Below are 18,849 nucleotides of genomic sequence, written 5' to 3'. Positions count from 1 at the left end.
CTCTTCTGCACTTCTTCCACTGGATGCATAACTCCAATTCATTTGCATAGTGCTGTTTTGCTTCCATCCCTTATTAATATTCTGTGCATTAGTTTAGATTCCATTTGGCAGAATTATCTAGCAACAATTTAACCTTTATAACCCCATGATCACTGCACAATAACATGAATTTACAGTTATTTCCCTAGGAACAGAAACAATGTCTAATATGTCCCAATCCCTGGTAGGCCTTTTTACAATCTGAATCACTTGTTGTTCCTGAACATACATTGTAAATATTTTCCTTCCTAATGTTGAATTAATATTATTCCAGTCAGTTTCTGGTAAATTTAAGTTCCCATCCACAATTACTCTTCCATCTTTTGTTTCACGTTAGAAATGTATGAATTCCTCTAGGTCATCTGCACCTGACTTTGGTGGTCTATCCACTCCAACAATTATGTGTTCCAGGGTTGTCTTTATTGTCACCGTTACACAGTCTGTAGTGTTGGTGTTATCACAGAACATGTAATAATCACAGGTCTCATAACAATCTTTAATCACGATCACAACACGTCTACCTGATTTTTTGTTAGCGTGTGTGTTACAGCAAAAACATTTATAGCCTCACAGAACTAGTTTCCAGTCACTATTCTTTAAACACATTTCACAAACAGTAACAACATCAGTCTTGTGGGAATCTAGCAAATTTTCCAATAAAAAACTTTATTACTAATGCTTCTAGCACTAACAACCATCAGAGATGCATTATTTTCCCTGGTCTTGACAATTGTACACTGTCCTGTCTAAACACATGTGCCCCAAATTAGGCCTGGATGCTCTACACATTTCCAGTCTTTAAAAACGGCCTTTTTTGGGACTACTTTATGCACTCGAAACGCAAAAAATCTGAATCCAAATAGCGTGACACAAAGAATGAACCGCAAATACGTCGAACATACTAAAGTGCGAAATTTAAAACCTAGAACCATCATAGTCGGCCAACCCACCACCCGCAGCACACTACCTACCAAACACAATAAAAGAAATACATACATACACTAACCAAAACCTTACTTCTAACCCTAAATTAAAGCACCAAAACCCTACTGCTAACCCTACACTAAACCCCACATACACAACTATCTATGCACTATCCTTAACCCCTCCCTAACCCTAAGGTCCGTAACTACTGCACTTCTTCTTCCCTCACGGAGCTATACCCAAACAAACTAACTATTCCACACACATACACTTAACAAAACCCTACACCACACACATACACTTAACAAAACCCTACACTAAACCTTACATACATTACCTACACAAAACCTTACATACACTACCTACCTATGCCCTTACCTTAACCCCTCCCTATCCCTAAGGTCCATAACTATCGCACACTTACCTTACGGAGCTATACCGCAGATGGGCCAACTATGTGAATTAGATATTTCCACTTTCACGGTTTTGTTCGTTCGACGTATTCGCGGTTCGCTCTTTATGTGTCATGCTATTTGCATTTGAGTTTTTCAGCTTTCGAGCATGTAAAGTAGACCCCCATTTTTGTCATGTTGGTATTTACCCCCAAACTCATTTCATTCACACTGCGATGACTCTCCTTTCTGTATGTGATTTGTGATTAATTTAGGAGCTGCCACTGCTGTTTTGACATCTAAGAGACAGGGATTGTTTGAAAATGTTTTTCCTCACATTATAATATCTATGGATCAGGGGAATGGAGATGCAGACTCCCATATTGAGAGCGAAGTAGGAAGGGGGCTTCTTGTGTTTTTCTGTACAGAAAACCCTGGGAGGTTTCAGTGACTTGTTTTTGCACCTAAGTGAGCTGATCGCAAATGATTGACAGACTTGACAGGGAGGGGGACGCTACTATTAGAGGGAAATAAGAAAATCCCTCTCCAGATTTGGGTGTGTACATGTTATTCAAGACAAACATATTAACTGACCATCAGATTGTCAATCAGATATCTAACTTCATTTGGGTTCACGGTTTCACAAAAATACAGGTTCATCAAGGCATCTGCAGTGCGAACAGTAAAGAAGCCCTAAAATAACTCAGTGGCCATTGGCCTCAATGTGTCCTATACACTGTACTATTTTTAAATGCCTGCAATGTATTCTCTCTCTGTTTATCCTTACAGTAATATTTCATAGATGCATTGCTATTCCAGTATTTCTCCTGAATGCAGAGCAAACTACTGAAACATTTGTATTCTATTGACTGGGTTCTCTCAGTCTTAGAATTTTCATCATCATCATCATGACACGGAGATGCTTAGTAACTTATCCAGAATGTACTCTTACCAAAATATCTGTGTAGTGTATCTTCTTTTTTTAATGTCTCTAAATGATATGGATTTCTAATACTGTCATAAGAATGGATCCTATCCCTGACTCAGAACACAGAGTCATGAAATTAGTACTGGTTCAGTCACTTATGTTTGCCAAGGGTATTCTTCTCAGCACCCACAATGTTCTCAGAACTGCCAACTTCTGCAGTTCAAATGGGTTTACATGCATTGGTAATATATCTAAATATGCTTGAAAATTATTTTCATTAGTCTTGTCACACTTACTACTATTAAAACTGATTGGTTGCCTAGAACTCATATTGCTTTAGTGTCTGCTTGCAAGTTCTGTTATTTTATGACTTTGTGTCTCTCGGTACACATGGTGCTATAATCATAGGTTCATAGATTAATACTAGGCTAACTGCTCTTGTGGGTCATTTTAAGCCTAGCCAATTACCCTATGTGAGAATCAAACCCTGCACCTTGTGTCGCCAAGGTAAACACCTTAAGCATTATGCCATCCTCCCACCCTGGGTGTAGTTATCTTAATGATTAATGCTACTTTTGTCCTGTTTTCTTGGGCTACTCTAATGGGATTTATTGCTTCTGTTTACTTAATTTTAATATGAAATGATCTCATGTAATCAGAATGAAGATTTGCTGGCATTGCACTAGATAAAATAATCCTACTTGTTCAATTCTACTTAAAAAGAACATCTATACCATCTGCAGTATAAGATATGTTTCTTACTGTTTTCAGGCAGTACCTTACAAATAAAAACATACCCAACAACTCTGCAAACTCACCTGCCACTGCAGTGTCTGGATCTTCATCAATGGACACTTGATACATGAGACCCCCAAATGGAGAGAGAGGATAAGAAGCATTTAAATTCAAGCCCAGCATGAAGTTGTGAACTTTACCAGCACGCCCTTCCCTTGTGTTAAACAGTGAGGAGTCATTGAAGATCACAGCCAGCATCCTTTCAACCCAGGTTGCTTGGTTTTGACGATCATATTCCTTTTCTGCATCAGGTTTTTCTGAGCCTAAGGTAGAGTCATTGAGAACAGATAAGACTGTACGTGTAGACATAGACATGTACAACAAAGGGTTTGTTACTTCATAAGCAAAGCAAAAAAAAAAAACACATATCTCAAATATTTCTTTGAATATGCATTATTACACCCTGATGAAAAGACATTTGTTACACTGACATAAAAAAAATAATTGTAAATATGTTAAATTGCAAAGGAGATATTGCAACTTCAAATAAAAATTGTTTATTTTATCTTGCATTGTGTTCCCTATATTCACATTCATAACAGAATAAAAGCTGCTGTATTTTTTTTTCACCTAAAATAAGAATATCTGCATTACCGGAAGAAAATGAAAGCTATCTACAAGCCTTTACCAAAAGGGCCTTCCAATATTAGACAAGGCCATAGAGCTCTCATCTTCTTTGCTGAAGAGGGAAGGACAAAGCCAAAAAGTAAGGAGGCCATAGTTCTCAACTGTCCAGATTTTCGCAGAATGTCCAGGATTTTGCTGCATATTTGTGGTCTATTCCTTATAAAATTTGTGGTTTTCTGCCAAAAATTGAGGATTGAAGTCACTAAATAACACTAAATAATGACAGACATTGAGTTTCACACTTCATATACTTCAGAAAATACATAACGATGCAAAAACTCTCACTGTAGCAACTTTCTAAGTTTAAAAGAACAATATTTAAAATCTGCCCCTATTTTTGGGCCTTTGTACTCCCATGATTTTTGGCTTTGTCCAGATTTCTTGTGCTGACAGGTATGAATGAGGGACAAATGCTTGTTTTAAAATATTAATCTTATTTACTTAGTAAGCTAATAGAATAATGGGCTTTGCATTGGTCTGCATTTTCTGAAAAATAAGTAAGAAACTCTAATGTGTAGCATTATTGACTGACTGTAATCCTCATAGGCCAGGGTAAAAATATGAGACAAAATCAGGACAGTTGAGAGATGTCTAGATATATATTGTGAACAGCCAGTATGGTTTAACTTCAAATAAGGCTTTAGACACTGTCCGGTTCGATTCTCAGCTAGAGCGTCTTCTGCGTGGAGACATGCGTGAATGGGCGTACCTTTGTTGAAGGTTGTCCGTCAGGACTGGTAACTCGGCACATAAAAATCAACTACCAATCATTAGCAGACCGGAGTTCTGCTGTGGCGACCCCTAACCGGGAAAAGCCGAAAGACACAACAACAACAGCAACATGTTGAGATGACAAGATATAGCCAGTATCAGGTAAAATGTGGATCTGTTTTTCCAGGCAAAGAGATTTTGTTTGACATATGCATTGAAGATTATATAAATATGCTAAGATAAATAATGACTACCTTGATGGTAAGTTTCTAAAGAGATTCAAAATGCTTAAGAGGAAACATTATGATCAGTGAATCCGCACCCACCATGAGGTGTGTTTTTTTGTGTGTGTGTGTGTGTGTTTGTGTGTGTGTGTGTGTGTGTGTGTGTGTGTGTGTGTGTGTGTGTGTGTGTGTGTGTGTGTGTGTGTGTGTGTGTGTGTGTGTGTGTGTGTGTGTGTGTGTGTGTGTGTGTGTGTGTTTCATGAGAGACTGACCTTATGTTTGTTTATTTAGATTCACATGACCATGAATATGATAAAGTAATTAATGAATGAAAACAAAACACACCACGTTTACTTTACAATGAATAACAGTTTCTCTGCATCTTGGCCGAGACTGATCAACTGTAAATGCATCTGAATTCCCTCAGAAAAGACCAAAAGGTATTTCTGATGTTATCTTGGTCTCCATACAATAACGATATATGAAGCACACAGAAGCACATACAGCCTGTAGTTAATATTTAGAGGTGAACACACCTGCATTAGCTACTCAAAGTGTAGCATTTGCCAAGCATTAGGATGACAGTAGTGGTTGCAAATTAAGTTGTAGAAGAGAGTCTTCAGTGCTAAACACATGACTGCACACATTAGATAGATGTACTGAGCAGGAAGCAGTTGCAGGCATCTTTTAGTAGGCAATAATTTCCAGAAAAGTTGGCATTAGGAGCTGTCATTGCTGTTTCGACTTGCAAGAGACATGAGTTAGTCTAATTTTTTTTTTTTAGTTCAAGATAAGACAGTCGAGGTTACACTTAGAGTTATGCTTACTGCTGGAGCTGGCTTTATAACATTTAAGTAACATAAATAAAATTTTAAATATGATTAAATACACATCTGGGTGCATGCACGTACATTCTCTTAGCGGTACATGTTCATCCATGACTTCAGGCATATATACCGATGCATTTACAGGTACCCCAGAAAGTACGTGGGCTATGTATACCGATGCATTTACAGGTACCCCACAAAGTACGTGGGCTATGTATACCAATGCATTTACAGGTACCTCACAAAGTACATGGGCTATGTAAATCCCAGTCATTATTCTTACAAATGTCTCTTGTGTAGTCAGTAGAACAAAAAGACTCTAGATTCAGAGATGTTTTTATTCTGTGGAATGAATCTGTTCTCTATTTCTAGCTTAAATGTAATAGCAATCTGTTACATAATTATGACACCAACCCAATCACTACAGATGCATCAGATTCCCTACAAAAATCCTTCCTTCCTTCACTTCCAGAGAGCATCTGTAAATCAGTTTAGAATTCTGTTCTGTAACCCTGTATTTTATTCAGCCAGTAGTAATCATACATCAGTCATGTAATATGTTTTAATAACTTAGAGAAGAGGTGTCCTGTACAACAGCACCCTGGCTGCAGAACAAACATTCTCCAGCAGGGTGTTAATCTACAGGTAATGCCCACTGAAAAATGAGTCCACCTCTTCACGGCAGCATATCAAGCTGCCATGGAACTCAGACTGAAAGTAACCTAATGGCCACCATTATTTTACGCTTGCTAAGCAGCGCTTTTGCTGTTTAGCGAGTGTAAAATTAAAAAAATTTTTTTTTAAAAGTGTGTGTGTGTGATTATGCCTGTACGTGTGAGTGTATGCAGAATGTGTGTGAGAGCAAGTTTGATCGAGCCATTATTTTACACTCGCAAAACAGCACTTTTGCTGTTTAGGAAGGGCAAAAGTAAATGAAAAAGTGCGTATGTATCTATCTGTGTTTGTGTTTCTGCCTGCATGTGTGAATGTATGCGTACTTGTGTGCATGAAAGTGGAAGAAAGTGTGTGTGTGTGTGAGAGAGACAGAGTGAGCGAGATCGATTGACCACTGGCATCAGCAGTTAAGAGATATGCATACCTCTCGACCTTTTAGCTCAAGAAAAATCTAGATAAAGCCTAAAATAAATGTGAACAAATGCTCAAAAAATAGGAACAGATTTTAAATATTGTTCTTGCAAAATTAGAAAGTTGATTAAATAACAGGATTTGTGTTAGCGTGTATGTCATTATTTAGTGACTTCAATCCCCAATGACGGGCAGCGTCCACACATTTTAGGAGTATATGTATAACATGTTATATTTTAGATGTAAAGTACTTCACATCATTTACATATACTACAGCAAGTTTGAAACATTAGTTGGAGGAACTATTTAACATCAAAAATATATAAAAAAAATAGTAATAAAAAATATTGAGCAAGTAAAACATAACAATTTTAGAGACAGCACATACATTAAGTGCAATAATGCCCCCAGGGTGTGTGTTACTGTGTAAATAACACCCATCCAAAACAGCAGTGAATATATCTAATAATGACAATCTACACACAGACATAAAATGAAGGAGTCAAATAAAAACTGTAAACTTACCCACAAAGACTAGACACAGTTAACGCAAGTCAGTATGATGGGGTCTGATTAAAAAAAAAAAATGAGGTCACTGAGAACAAGCAGCCTGTGACTCAAAGAACCCCAGTATATATACTAATCGTGCAAAAAACGGGCTTGGTAGCACTTGCAGACATTTACAGAGCCACCGGCATGTATAGTTTTTACATACATCATGGGCTGATGCGGCACTTGCCATATTAAAGTGCATTCAAATCTGACAAAAACAATAATTTTACCATACAATGTTCCTAAAAAGTCAGGCTGCATGAATGCAGTGGCCACCTTGCAGCCTAAGGCAACTGCAGCAATTACTCAGAATCCTAAATGATGGACTGGACTAAAGAGCTCAGAAAACTCAGTCTCTGAGCTGTCTCCACAGCTGCTCTGAACCCTAGCAACAACATCCAGCATTCAAGATACTTAAAATATCAATTTGTGATTTACAAAAAAAGATTTACCAAAGGATTTCACTGCAACATGTGCATAACATGTAAAAAGTTTAAGTCCCCAGCATGTCTAAGTAAATGCCCTGAATTTACAGAATTTGAAAATGTCAAGCCTCCTAATTAAAAGGTCAGTGGTAGGTAAAACAGTTATTGCACAAGTCAGGAAAAATTCTGTGATTTCATTTTAATGTTGTACGAGTCAACACTGTCTTAAAATTATAAGCTTTTTATCCTAACGTGGATCAAACAAATCTGTTCCATCAAGGAACACATTTTAATAAATCATTCGACAATGGAATGAAATAAAAAAGTGCTTTCTATGGCATTGCATATGACTGCTGAAATTGTGTAAATAAAAGTTACTCTAAGATGGGATGCAAAAGGGGAATAAGGGAGAATTTACAAAAAAATCATATAAAAAGAAAATAGCTTGGTCATGGATATCTAAAATATGCACAGTGTGGATGGAAATCATTTCTCAAGCAAGTCGAATAAGGGACAAACAATGGCGAGTTCTGTGGATCAAACACAAGAATAAATTTCAAGCAATCTAACAAAATGTAAATGTGCAATGAAATGAAATCACAAAAAAGAAAGGGATGCAAATATTTAAAGAAGAAAATAAATATTTGTATGCTTTAAGAATAGATTTAACTTCTTTTTATATGTATCTGTGACTCATGCTACTACATTACTGACACATTGCGGGTACTGCACAAATCTCAACAGATAATTAATTTAGCAGTCACAAAAAAACAAAACTTTATGTGGTTAGGACCATCTTATATTAGGGATAATGGTAAACTGTCAGCTTACAATAAACTCTTGTGTGTAAGCATGTTTAGAATAATCCTGCTGCCCCTGTGTTTTCTGGGGTCTGGGTTTTGGCAGTAAACTGCAAGTAAATTTATGTCAATGTGTTTAAAGCACACTAGTTTCTCTTTACTTTTAAGAAATTGTGCTGAACTGATTAAAGTGCTTAAAGAATTACCTGTTTTCATAAAGTTGTAATGTACTATACTCTATGAGTCCTGAATATCACAGTGGTATATAGTGATTAGTTGTTCTGCCTCATGGCAATTGTTTCTCCAATTCAGTTTTTGGCTGTAGTGTCTTCTATATAGAGCCTGCACATCCTCTCTGTGTCTGTGCAGGTTTCACTGGGTGCTGCAAGTTTTATCCCACTCCCCTTTACAGCTTATGATCCTGTAAACTGTTCATACATGTGCATGTGTGCATGCCATACAGTCTGTGTGTGTGTGTGTGTGTGTGTGTGTGTGTGTGTGTGTGTGTGTGTGTGTGTGTGTAGGGGGGTGCACATACACACATTCAGTAATGGGCTAGTACCCCACTCAGGATATGCCTTTGTACCTTCACCCAGTAAGTACCAGGATAAGCTTCCACGCTGAATGAATGAACAGAAGTGTCACATGTATTTTCAATATTGACAATCTGAAAGAAACACATATTGTACCAGCCTCAAAAGATGATGTAGGGAAATCAGCTACTCATTACAGAGCCATGGTTTCAACACTGGAGTAAGACTGAAGATGATTATTCATGTTTAAAGTATATTTATTGTGTTGTGTTTAAGAATTGATATAATTTCCAGTTGCGCTCATCATGTTACAGCTGCATATGATTTTGAAAAAAAATATTATATTATGCCAACTGAATTTTAGCTTTGCTGTCTACTTAGTTTTGTTCCATATAGTAGGTACTGAGCAGTGGTTTGTATACATGTGAAAAGCATGCTAGATAAAAAATTTAATTATCTACAACAGCATCTTCTGTTCTACATCATGGATTTACTAATTAATCATGAAATTTATTAATGTTTGATGTAAGGTGTTTCACCTGCAAGACCTAGTTGACAATCTGTTTTTGTAAGGAATAGAAAACCTCTACTGATGTAGCTGACCTGATGTGGAAATATCGCAGCTGATGTGGAAATATCGCAGTTTATGGGTTACTTTAGGTAGTGAGGCATAGTACGTCTAGTTTTTTGTGATGGCATAGAAAGAATTTTCAACTCAAAGAAAACGTTGAAGGGGCTAGCCTTATAAACAAAATAAAATACAACAGCATTTCATTTTTTGTGTCAAAAATGTGTATCAGAGTATTGTGTATGGTAAGGATGTTATACTAAACTTCAAATGTTTGTTACTTAAACTTGTTTCAGAAAGTGTGCAATACAGCCAGCTCTGATTGCACAGAGGAATAAAGTGCTCTTTATGACCCAATTCAAAAAAAGTTAAATGGGCACCAACCTAGAGCTGGCATGAGGAGCAATGCAGAGTGACTTGGCTTTGCTGATGCAACTCTCTTTTAGGAAGAGGGTGCATATGAAGGAACCTGTCTGCATGGTTAGATTGGAGGTCATGCATTGGCTTCAGGTGAGCAGGACAGCCACGAGGGTCATATCACTGGTAGAAAGAAGTGACACACCTGTCGAGATGCCCATTGCACACTTAACCCTGGAGAGTTATGGGTTACACACAATGAGATAACAGACAAAGTGCAAATGAACCCCCCAAGCCACAGATAAGTGATGATTGCTGCTCAGCTCCTACCCATAGGAGGAATGATTAGGCCACAGGGGTCTTGCCTCCTGGTAAAAGCAATGGGCTTTATGGGACATGCAGAGGGCAAAGAGCCTGATGGTCATTGAGGCTGGTTGGAAAAAAAAAACGGAAAAAAAAAAGAGTAATAGATTTTAAACATCTGCCTGATTAAGAAGCAGCATGCATTACACTATATGGTTTCAATGTGGAAGAGTTTGTTAAAAGTAAAGCTCACTCGATCATTGTTCAGTTGTTTCACAAAGAAACAAGAATCATCAAACAAGTAAACACTGTGAATAAAGAAGTGCCTCCTTACCCCAAGGCTGCACAGTCTAAGAATTAGTTTACTTAGAGTCATGGGGGTTGTAGAAGGGAACCTTTCACCATTAAGAAAATTGCTGGATAGTGGGCTACGTACACACTCTTTTACAAAGTCCATTGAACATGTGGGAGAAACAGACAGATGTAGGTTTTGTAAAATCGAATTGGAAACAGTTGCACACCTCATTGTGAACGATGTGTAATGTGATTTATTTTTTTGAATGAATGAGTTGCAATGAAAGTTGACTTAATATTAATCCATTTTAACCATGCATCCAAAAGGAATGCCATTAAAGTTGCATAACTAAAGCTACAAGTACCACTTTTCCTGTAAAGTGTCACCAGTTTTTGCTGCTTTAAATTACAGAATGAAATAAGCAACTATAAGTAATATGCTTTAATAATACAAGGGCAGTTCCTTTTTAGGAACTAGTGCAGACAGAACGCCACAAATTAGGAATGCTACAGAATCCTGAAAGCCCAAAATCCTGAAGAACAAAATCCCGAGACCAAAATCTCAAAAATTCAAAATACTGAAAACACACAAGACACCAACACTGACTACATTCCAGCGCAAGTACATACAGAAACAAATAAAACACAAACCATATTACTCTTCTCCAAGTATAAGCAGGGGAGGCAAGCCACCACCTTGTACCCCCAATGTGGGGGGGCTTTGCCCCCCACACCCCCTGCTACTTAAATATATTAACTATGAGATTGCACTTAATGTAGTGAAGGGGGGTGCAGGGGGGTTTGCCTCCCTACATATAGTTGAAGAGTAATATGTTTCTGCATGTACTTGTGCTGGAATATAGTAGGTTTTGGTATCCTCTGTGTTTTCAGTATTTTGAACTTTTGAGATTTTGGTCTTTCAGGATTCTGTAGCGCTCCCCACACATCATGTAGTCATTTGCACTTTTTACTTCTGCTAGTCTGCAGCCTCATTCAAAACAAATCTGCACAAGTGTTATTACATTATTAAAAACATGTTGAAATGTAGTGCAAGTCTTACACCTTATAATGTTCTGTGAAAGCAGCATTAAAATCTAATCACTTTTTAACTGAAAGTAGGAATCATTAATTCGCACAGGTTTAAATAATTCTACTAATTAATATAAACCTTTGAATCATATTTAAAATAATAAAACATGATATTTCACTTTTTGTTTGATGCAATGCAATCACTAGATATTTTAATAGTCATAGCTCTATTCAGTCGCATACCGTCTGCTCAGAGGTGACATGTGCCTGACATACAAGGCCATGTCCAACCCGGAATTAATGGACATGCTTCACCTCAAAAAATCCAAATCCACCAAAACCACTAGAGCAAGCGACTTAAACCTTAGCACGGATATAAATAGGACGTGCTGGAGGGATAGATTTATCACTCAGAGACTCCCTATGCTGTGGAATAGAGTCCCGGTCCATGTGAGGCAGAGCACCTCGCTGGCTCTGTTCAAGAGAAATCTTGACCTGTGGATGGGAGATCGTAGGTTTACCCCGGGAATCATCTCTGTGTCACTGCTGGACAGAGGCACAACAAACTAATGGGCACAGTATTTTTTCATATAAGGGGTGGCATAAGCCACAAAAATTTGGGCTAGGCTTATAAATGCCTTAGAGCAGATAGCCTAGTATAAACCTATGAACCTATGAACCTATGTGATACACAATTATTTAGAGTGATTAGTCAATAAAATGTTCACAGACAGATCAAGTCTTTTATTAGTGAGGCATGTGAAAATCACTGTCCTTTTGAAATTTATTTTTTTAACATTGTCTCTATGATGTTTTTGTTTTACTGGCGTTTTTTTAATGTTTTAGTTTGTTCTAACCACTGAATTCACCAAGTAAGGTTGAACAGTATGCCATTACTGTGTTTCATAGAAAACAGGTACACAGTGCTTAAGACCTTGCCTACAGTCTTACACTATTGTGTAGTTATACCTTACTTCATATAGAGAATACACATACAAATTACCTTGATGTTGTAAAACAAATTGTAAAAGACTGACAAAAACACCACCATACGTATACAGGCTGGTCCTAACAGAGTAAACTAACCGTCTCTAATCACATACACATAATAAAGGGTCATGCTCTGCTCATTTCAGCACAGTGGCTACCCACATGCTGCTGATATGTTTCTCAGCTTACAGAGCTGAGCAGTATATTGGTGCCTCAGTACAAAAAATCCTTTTCAGTGTAGAAAAACCTTTCCACTGAAAGAATTCCCTGAGGTATAAGCAACGTACAGTTTTGTACCTACCATAAATGTAGATGTTCGAGTGTTCACCCTGCTGCAGTCATCACACTTGGGTTATCCTGTCATCAGGCGGTCCCGCAGTCAGTCAGAATTCCAAAGTCTTGGTCCGGCATCGGTTGCTGTCGCTTCTTCCCTGACGTCAGTGCACCAGGGGTATATATAATGCAACTGACGCCATTTTCTTCAGTTTTTCTTGCCCCAGATGTCAGGTGCCCCCAAAAAGGTGGTCAGAATTAGTACCAAATGGAGTGAACACTGCACAAACACAAAATCCCTTCAGCTACAAGCAAATACATCAGTAAGGCATAGAAGAGATTTAGCCAGTAGATCAGAGGGGATGGAGGGAGGGTAACCTGGACTGCAGCAGGGTGAACACTCGAACATCTACATTTATGGTAGGTACAAAACTGTACTATGTTCATCGTGTTACCCTGCTGCAGTCATCACACTTGGGTTGAATCCCAAAGCTAAGGCAGGGGGGAGGTATCATAGAGGGTTAGTGGAGGCAATAAGGCCCTGCAGAACTGCAGTGGCGAAGCCTGCCCTGGACTTAGAATAAAGAGGTAAGTGATAGTGTTTGGTAAAGGTGTGTACTGAACTCCAAGTTGCAGCTTCTAAAATTTCCTTGGTTGGAACCCCCCTGAGAAAGGCTGTAGAGGTAGCTGTTGCCCTGGTAGAGTGGGATCTAATGGTAGCAGGAACTGGTTTGCCATGATGGGTATAGCAGAAACGTATGCAATGCCCTATCCATTTAGAAATGGTTTGCTTAGATATAGCCTTCCCTTGAGAATCTGTAGCATAGGATACAAAGAGCTGGTCAGTTTTTCTGAAAGCCTTAGTTTTGTCCAAGTAGTAACGAAGCTACCTGTGAATGTCCAAGGAATGCAGGAGTCTCTCACCTTTGTTCTGCGGATTGGGGAAGAAGGTGGGTAAGTGGATGGTTTGATTTAAAGCTACACTGGAAACCACCTTAGGCATAAAGGAAGGATTAGTTCGTAGAGAAACTCTGTCTTGATGAAAAATGAGGAAAGGTTCCACTGCCATTAGTGCCTGTAGCTCTGAGACTCTCCTAGCTGAAGTTATTGCTAGGAGCAGGGCAGTCTTCCATGATAGGAACTGAAGATCTGCAGAGAAAGCTGGTTCAAAGGGAGGTAGCGTTAGTTTTTCCAGAACAAAGTTGAGGTCCCATGTTAGTGTAGGAGCTCTCCTGGGTGGTCTAATGTTTTTTGCCCCTCTGAGGAACTGCCTTAGAAGAGGATGTGAAAATAAAGGTGGAACCGTGTTGTAGTGAGCTGAAATAGTTGAAGCATGGATTTTAATTGAGGAAAAAGAAAGTCCTTTGTGCAACATCTCAGCTAAATACTGTAGAATGTGAGGCATGTGAGGCTGAATTGTGCCATGGCCTTTAGCTTGGTTCCAGGCACAAAACCTTTTCCATTTGTCCGAATAAGCTTTCCTGGTGCTTGGCCTCCTGGCTTCCAGAATAACATCCAGAACTGCTTGTGAAAGAGGAGCTGGTTGGATGTTTAGTTGATTTGCCATGCAGCCAGATTTAAAGTTTTGAGCTGGCTGTGAAGAATCTGTTTGTTTTGTTGTGTGAGCAAATGGGGTATTTGAGGCAATATCCATGGTGGGCTGTGGGCCATATTTTTCAATAGCAGGTACCAGTGCTGGCGTGGCCAGTCTGGGGCTATGAGAATCAGTCATGGTCTCTCCTTTTTGACCTTCAAAAGAACCTTTGTGAGGAGAGGTAATGGAGGGAAGGCATATCCTGTCAGGTTTTTCCAACTGAAAGAGAGAGAGTCCACTTTCCAAGCTTGATGGTGGAATGTCCTTGTACAAAATTTTGTCAGTTGGTAGTTTTGAGGACTGGCAAACAGGTCTATGTTTGGAAGGCCCCATTTTTGAGTTATCATTGCAAATATTTGTGGATCTAGTTTTCACTCGTGGGGATCTTTGATGTTTCTGCTGAGGTCGTCTGCCAATGTGTTCTTCTGTCCTGGCAGGAATTGAGCTTGTAACTGGACTTGGTAGGCCAGAGCTGTGTTCCATAAGATCATTGCTTGCCTGCATAGAGGGTAGGAATGTGTACCCCCTTGTTTGTTTATGTACCACATTTCTGTGGTATTGTCCATCTTTATTGCAAGTTGTCCTGGATGTAATAGATCCTTGAAGGCTGTCAGAGCTTTCTGTACAGCTAGCATCTCTTTTTGATTTATGTGCAGATTTCTTTGATCTGCAGTCCATAGGCCTTGAATGCACTGTCCTGCCATGTGTGCCCCCCAGGCGTAGTCTGAAGCATCTGTTGTGATAGTCTGCCTGGCTGGGGGCAAGGTGAAAGGCTGACCCTTGTTGAGGTGACATGCCTGTGACCACCATAGAAATTCCTGTTGTAGGCAGGGAATGAGATATATCATTGTGTCCAAGCTGTGGCTGTGTTGAGACCATACACTTTTTAGGTACCACTGTAATTTCCTCATATGCAGCTTTGCAAATGGTATTATTAGTATGCAAGATGCCATGAAGCCCAAAGCCTGCAGAATTTTTCTTGCAGTTAATTGGGTATTTGTTGTCAATGTCTTGAAATATTGAGTCAGTTGTAGTTGCTTGTCTGGCGTAAGATAAGCCTTCTGGGCCATTGTATTCAAGCTGGCACCCAGGAATGTCATTTTTTGTGAGGGTACTAGTTTTGACTTTTTTTCGTTTACTGTGTACCCCAGGCAGTTTAGTAGATGCTTTACAAAGGCCAGATGATGTAAGAGAATGTCTTTGCTTTCTGCTTGGATGAGGCAGTCATCCAGGTATGGATATATTTGAATTCCTCTTTGTCTGCAGTATGCAATTACTGGTGCCAGGCATTTTGTGAAAACTCTGGGCGCAGTAGATAAGCCAAAGGGCAGTGCAGAGAATTGGTAATGGGTTGAACCTGCAATGAATTGGAGGTATATTTTGTAACTTTGTCTGATAGGGACATGCAGGTATGCCTCCTTGAGGTCCAACGTTACTAGCCATGCTTCCTTGCCCAACATGGGAAGTAGCTGCTGTAGTGTTAGCATCTTGAATTTGGGTACTTGTAAGTAAGTGTTTAGAATTGAAAGGTCCAGAATTGGTCTCCAAGCATTGTCCTTTCTGGGCACTAGAAAGAGTCTTGAGTAAAATCCTTGGCCTTGCTCTCAAGTAGGTACCATTTGAATGGCTCTCATGTCCATGAGAGCTGTAATTTGCTTTTGTGCCTCTGCCCATTGATTTTGTGGCAGGTTTGGCATTCCTCTTTTCATTGGCAAGGTGTGAAAGTGGAATCTGTATCCTCATAAAATTATGTCTAGGATCCATTTGTCCTTTGTGACTATGTGCCAGTTGTCTGCAAAAAGTGTGAGTTTTCCCCCCAAGGGGGCTGCCAAGAGAGTATTGCTTGGCCAGATGAGGTGCAAGTCATTGAGTTTGCCTTCTGGTGGATTGAGACCTCTCTTCTCCTCCCTTCTGTGTTGTAGTGCCCCATTGGCGAGGTTTATACTGGGCTTGTGGTTGTCCTCTGCCCCTTGGGCATCTGTATTTCCCCCTCTGTGGTCTGTCAGTGGCTGGACAGGAACAATTTTTTGTTGGCCAGTTTCTGCTGAAGCGAGGGGGTTGTACTTGTAGGAAATCTTTGACTGTCTGCATAGATTTTGCCTTATCTTCCATTTTCTTTAAAACTTCTTCTGCTTTAACTCCAAAAATAACATCCTGCTGTAAGGGAGCATCTAATAGTTTTGCTTTAACATGATCAGGCAGAGTTTGACCCTTTAACCAAGCATGCCTACGTATAACAGACCCAGTGACAGCTGCTCTGCAGGAGGCCTCCAAAGAATCAAACTCACATTGTAAGGAATGTTTGCCCACCTGCTCAGTGACAGATCCTGTACTTCTTTCAATTCAGATTGTTGAGGGAGAGTGGTTATTCTTTGCTTTAACTGAGAGATTAGAAATTGCTGATACTTAAGCATATGAAATTGACAATTCAGTGCCCTCATAGCTAGTGTGGCTGAGGTGTAAACCTTTTTCCCCCACCTGTCTAGTGCTCTGGAATCCCTCTCAGAAGGTACTGGGTTTTTAGCCATAGAAGCCTTAGCCCCCTTGGGACCCTGGGAGATGGTCTCTGAGTCAGCTACTGGGCTTTTGTAAAGAAATTTGTGGGAATCAGGCACTCTGTAGTATCTGTCAGGCTTAGCCTGAGCAGGAGGTAGAGAATCCGGGTTGAAACTGGATTCTAAACAGACATCATCCACAATGTCCAAAACTGGTGGGATGGCAAGTGGTCTATGTTGGGGGAGTAAAATAAACTCTCTGAGCCTTTTCTTTGAATCAGAGTAGTCTTGACCTTCCCAGTAAAAATGTTCCCTCATAGTGTGTAAAGTTTCCCCAAAGGAGTAGTCTTCAGGAGGAGAAGCTGAGGGAATAGAGTCCTCAGCATCAGAATCTTCATAAGGAGAGAAGGAATAGTCTTGGTCCTCAGAGGAGTCTGAAGAAATGGACATTTGCTCAGAGGAAGCAAAATCTTCCTCTTGTCTAGGCCTTTTGTCAGGAGGGGGCTGTGAACCCCTGATTAAAGAAATCAAATCTTCAGCCATTTTGAGCATCTGTTTCTTAGGCATAGGGCCTTGAACAGAAGACTGAAGTGCAGTCCTTTTAGATTTAGTAGGAGTCTTCAGCTTAGAAAATGTTTTAATGGTGAGAGTCGTCGGTCTGAAAACGCCTTCAGAAACTGATGGTGTTTCTGTAGCACCGACGTCTTTTGAAGCAAAGTCGTCGGAAGGGCCTGAAGTAAAAGGCTGCATTGGCTTGGTACATTCCATCAAAATTTCCGTAGCAGTCGCGGGTTCCAGATCTGCGGTAGTCAGGGGCTGTGTCGGAGCCCACTGAGGACCGGAGAACCGGAGACTGGATCAGCCGAGGCCTCGGAATCTGGCTTAGGCCTGGGCTGCCTGTCCTTATCCCTGCGTTTTTTGTGCATGCCGGCAGTCAGTTGCTCCGATGGCATGTTGTAGTTAAATTTCCTACCGAAGTAGTGTCAGGCAAAATCAAATCGTCTTTTAATAGTACGCTTATTAAACCTAGCACAAAACCGACAAGAAGTGACGTCGTGGTCTGGGCCTAGGCAAGGTATGCAATAAGAATGAAAATCCTTATGAGGTATTTGCTTCCCACAAGAAATACAATTGTTAACTTTTTCTGACATCGGTCTGAGGCAAGTAAAGTTTCCCCAATGGGGTACTTAGTTTTATAGAAGACTTTGGTCTGAAATTCGAATTTGAAAATCTCAGGAGTCGGCCGACCGGCACTTGCGAACTGCTTCTGCTTCGGGCACTGCGTGGCAAGAAAGAATGAAGAAAATGGCGTTGGTTCCATTATATATACCCCTGACGCACTGACGTCAGGGAAGAGGTGGCAGCAACCGACGCCGGACCAAGACTTTGGAATTCTGGCCGACTGCGGGACCACCTGACGACAGGATAACCCAAGTGTGATGACTGCAGCAGGGTAACACGATGAACATCTCTGCTACTACAACTACACCTCCCCCCTCCACATTGACACTAAAGAGCTAATGCCAATGGGTGCTCTGACAGCTGGATTCCCTCATTACCATAATAGGGTAATGACCATAGCTGCACCATTATGACTAATTGGTGAAACATTTTTATGAATCATTCATGGACTCGATAGTGGAGCACAGCACAACTGGGAACCAACTTATTAAGGTTTAAGTAACAACTTTGTATATTATACCCTACTGCCATTCAAGTCTGACATGTGTAACACTGTTGTAAAACACTGCACACAGCCTGCCCCCCAAGAGTACTGTTGCCCAGAGTGCATACTATGTTCACCTCTATGTCTTTCATAGAACACAACCTGATTCTACATGACAAGTTTCATTGCCATAATGCAGGTTTATAAATCAAGGTAATGAGTGTCAACACATTACACACAGTGTGCTAAGTTCTAGAATAGCCTGACCCATCTGGAACTCAAACCTGCTCACTGTGATAAATCCATAAAACTCATTTGGGTCCACAGGCTCATATCATAAGGTTATGTCTGGCTGCCCTTCAAGAAGGTTATAAATTGCCATAATATTACACAGATATTTTCTTTATTACAATCCAA

At 39.9% G+C, this 18,849-nt stretch overlaps 1 protein-coding gene across 1 annotated transcript in view; it reads right to left on the bottom strand.

Annotated features, from left to right (window-relative positions):
- PLA2G4A (phospholipase A2 group IVA) overlaps nt 1-18,849 on the bottom strand; it is a 1,409,517-nt gene that overhangs the window by 168,719 nt on the left and 1,221,949 nt on the right. Inside the window, exon 14 of the mRNA XM_044085320.1 lies at nt 3,102-3,341. Coding sequence (XP_043941255.1) covers nt 3,102-3,341 — 240 coding nt within the window. The remainder of the gene's footprint in view (nt 1-3,101; nt 3,342-18,849) is intronic.

This window comes from Protopterus annectens, chromosome 10.part0, assembly GCF_019279795.1.
Source record: "Protopterus annectens isolate FY-2018-M chromosome 10.part0, PAN1.0, whole genome shotgun sequence".
Classification (NCBI taxonomy): domain Eukaryota; kingdom Metazoa; phylum Chordata; order Ceratodontiformes; family Protopteridae; genus Protopterus; species Protopterus annectens.
The sequence above is the reverse complement of the archived record's forward strand: the minus strand, read 5'-3'. Positions and strand labels throughout refer to the sequence as shown.